Source organism: Corylus avellana, chromosome ca10 (assembly GCF_901000735.1).
Source record: "Corylus avellana chromosome ca10, CavTom2PMs-1.0".
Classification (NCBI taxonomy): Eukaryota; Viridiplantae; Streptophyta; class Magnoliopsida; order Fagales; family Betulaceae; genus Corylus; species Corylus avellana.
Genome location: NC_081550.1, coordinates 7,024,806 through 7,028,773, shown reverse-complemented (window position 1 = coordinate 7,028,773; position 3,968 = coordinate 7,024,806). Strand labels below are relative to the sequence as shown.

Below are 3,968 nucleotides of genomic sequence, written 5' to 3'. Positions count from 1 at the left end.
TTTTTTTTTTTAATATATATATATATATATAGAGTTTATGTGCAAAAACTAACTCCAAATTCTAGTTGGAAATTATAGTTGTCACTTGGAGTAATTCTAGGTAACCTACTTATCATGAATTTATTCTATTGTCCTAATTAATTAAGGATATATATATATATGCTGACGAGTTCTTCCCTTAACGATTATTTTACTCAGTTTCTAATACTAATCTTGGCCTAAGCTTAGGCTTTGACTAGAAAAGAAAAGAAAAGAAAAGAAAAAAGAACAGCAGTGTGATTAGGTTGGCTTAAGTCTAAATTATTTGTTTGTTATTAAACTTTTCCATTTATCCAAAAATGTATTTATTTATTTTTTTAAAAAATGGTTAGTTTAACTGTAATGTCAAATCTTATCCAGGAAAATAAATAATAAGAAAAATGAGACTCAATTCTCAAAGGGAATTATTTGAAGTTCAAATTTAGAAAGTGAGAGCTGGATTCTATATATATACCAGAAGGGGGTAAAAAATAAAATTAACCAGGTTGTTTATTAAAAGATGACTTTTGCTTTCACATATGAGTAATTAAGGATTATACACACAAGTTAAGGATTAATACGAGAAACTCATTTCAAAAAAAAAAAAATCTAATTATTACTAGATCAAATTCCATTTAATAAAATTGTGAAACGTAATTATATTTAAGTCAGTCTCGTACTAACAGAACCCGTTAAGTCAATAAACAGAATTTAACTTTAAAAAGTAAACCGTGAATAACCAATATATAGTGAAAGGCTGTAAGGCAAAAACTTCTCCTACATGGTGGGCAGAAATGAGAAAACAGCTGTATCTAACACTTGTTTTCTAGTTTTTTTTTTTTTTTTTAATGAGTGAAAAATTGTCCCAAAAATATTGGGATTTATTCAACGAAACACAGATTCTATAGAGTGTCATATCCAATAATTAGGGGTCACGTCCGATTAAGCAACTTTAATTATTTGTTCTCTTTAATTATATAATACTAACAAAGATTATGATTTAAACTTAATTCCAAAAGGTCGGCTCAAGTGATTAAAATTTTGATCCGGGCAAGAATATATCTTTAGATGCAAATAATTCTTTTGGAATTATGTGTTAAATTACCAGTTGTCTTAAAAGTTTAATCTGATAGAAATAGATAAATTTAATCACTTAACCATTACTTTAACACTCCCCTTCACGTGTGGGTTCAAACTTCCTTTAAATAGGTGATGCCTAACACGTGAAATATTTAATTGAAATGAAAGTGAATTGACGGAGTTAAGGTTCGATCTTAGGACTTTTGACTCTGATACCATGTTAAATTGCCATTCATCCCAAATTTAAAAGCTTGCCTAAAAAACTTAAGCTGATAGAAGACGTAAATTTAATCACTTAACTATTACTTTAACCATTACTTTAACGTTATGCTCGATTTCTTTTTAAGTGCAAATGATTTAATTAAACTCGGTGAAATATTGCGATAAACTCTGAAATATATACAAACTATATTTTCCATTTTTTTTTTTCGATTTATAATATTGCAGAGAAAGAAGAATTGGTGAAATTATGAGTATCAGAAACTGGAGGTTCTATGCAAAACAGCTCGATCGCCTAAATTCGAACAACTCCTGTTCCTCCTCATGCCAAAACTAAACGATCCAACGCCCACCACCCTCACCTCTATACACGTCTCATGATTTTTGACCGTGGATCTTCCTGCGGACCCCTCCTCGGCGTCTTCGGAAAACCGAGTCGCCCGGCAAACCGGACACGTCACGTTGGACGACAGCCACGTGTCAATGCAGTCGGGGTGAAACACGTGCTTGCAAAAGGGTATCACCTTCACGGCCTCTTTCTCCTCGAACTCGCTCAGGCAGATCGCGCAGTCGATCTTGTTCTTGGCGTCGCCGCAGTAGGAGAACACCGGCAGAGCCCGAATCGTCACCGGGTCCACTCCTTTTCGCGGCGGAGAAGACCTTAGCATGCCGGCGAGGCGCCGGCGACGAGGTGACTCGGCGTCGGTGTTTGCGCAGAAACAACGCGAGCAGATGTAGAGGAAGCCCATGATGAAAAGCGCAACGAGGACGATGGACAGCGCGGCAACCACTTCGCGCTGCGACGGCACTGGGCTCGGATCCGACGTCACGCTTTCTCCCGGCGGCGGTGACGGAGTTGTCGTCGTCGTCAACGACTGGGTGAGTAGCTTGCGGCTGTGGGGTTTCATTCCGATTAATAATAATCTGTCGGAAAGAAAACTTATAATGTTTGTGGAAGGGTTTTGTCGGAGAGACAGTGTGGGTTTTTGTTTTTTGATGCATGGTGTTGGGAGTTTATATAAGATTTTGGTTTTGGATAAGGTGCTCAGGCGGTGGATGAAAATGAGTGGGATTTACTCTACAAGAGGACCGTTTTAATTAAAAAAAAAAAAAAAACAAAAAAATAAGGAAAAGTTAATGAGAATGTTTTCAACTTACTTTTCATCTTGTTCGTACGTCCTAACCCCGAAATTAAAAAATTTAGGGTTATTTAATCCGATCTATTTAATTAAATAAATCAAATTAACGTTAATCTATATATAAAAATTATTCATTCTTTGACACGAACTGAATCCGATACGCAACATACTGACAAGTAATTTTTGACATTATCTGTGAACTCGATTAGAACTCAATACAAAATTAAAGGGTTAAAAGTTGAGATATTTAACCGGTTTAATTGAATTGATCGAATTAGAGTTAGCCTATATAGTTTTCTACATATGCGTCTAGGGAAAAACTAGACAATTAAGAGTGGGGGGACAAAATTTTAAAAATAAAAATTTAGTTTTTGGGGAACAATTTTAGGAGGTAATTTTAAATTTTTGTCCCCCCATAGGCATACACAGTTTCGCCCGTCGGCACGACACACAAATACAAATTGCCTCTCCTAATTTAAATCATTCATCTATTTGAATATTTGATAATACAAATATACAATGAATGTATACTTTTCGGTGCCTATTTCAATATTTTTCTTAATTATATTATCTAGAGTACGTGATTCTAGAATTTACTTGTGAAGAGATCTATTATTATCTAGGGTTAAATACTAAATTAGTCCCTAGGGTTTCATAACTTTAATTTTTTCCCCCTGGGTTTTCATTTTTATCACAGGAGGTCCCTGTGGTTTTGATAAGTGACCAAATTAGTCCATCCGTTAGTTGACCGTTAGTTGACCGTTAAACTGGACACGTGGACCAATCAGACGTCGACACGTGGCACATATATTAATTTTTTTTTTAAAATTTTTTTTAATTAAAAAAAATGTCGGCCACCCCCAGTTTTTTCCGATTTTTCTTTTTTCTTTTTTTTTTTTTTTTTAATATATTTTTTTTAATTTTTTTTTTAAAAAAAAACATTTTTTTTAATTAAAAAAAAATTAATATATGTGCCACGTGTCGACGTCTGATTGGTCCACGTGTCCAGTTCAACTAACGGTCAACTAACGGATGGACTAATTTGGTCACTTATCAAAACCACAGGGACCTCCTGTGATAAAAATGAAACTCCAGGGGGGAAAAAATAAAGTTGTGAAACCCTAGGGACTAATTTAGTATTTAACCCTATTATCTAACTTGTTTTATTTGAATACGATCATAGGTGTGAACGGTGTTCCAAGTTCGAATTATTATAATTATTATAATTTGTTTTTTTTTTTGTTCTGATAAGAACAAGAGATTAGGATACTAATTTCGCCAATTATATGGGCATTTATATATATTTATATATATTTGATGACAAAGAAAGATAACAAGTCTCATCAGAATAATACAACAGTTGTGGTTGGCATCCAAGTAGCTAGTATCTTTTAATTACTACTCTCTACGGATCTATGTACACGTCTATTCCTGTATTTATTTATTTTTTAAAATTTGGTGCAAGTCATTTTCTTGGTGTTGAAATAGAATAAATTATATATGGTGAATTTG

The 3,968-nt window shown here is 33.8% G+C and overlaps 1 protein-coding gene across 1 annotated transcript; it reads right to left on the bottom strand.

Moving 5' to 3' along the window:
• Positions 1-1,450: 1,450 nt before the first annotated feature.
• Positions 1,451-2,288, bottom strand: LOC132164664 (RING-H2 finger protein ATL57-like). The gene has a single exon (XM_059575206.1). The coding sequence runs from the start codon at positions 2,223-2,225 to the stop codon at positions 1,575-1,577; it is 651 nt and encodes a 216-aa protein (XP_059431189.1). The 5' UTR covers positions 2,226-2,288; the 3' UTR covers positions 1,451-1,574.
• Positions 2,289-3,968: the final 1,680 nt, after the last annotated feature.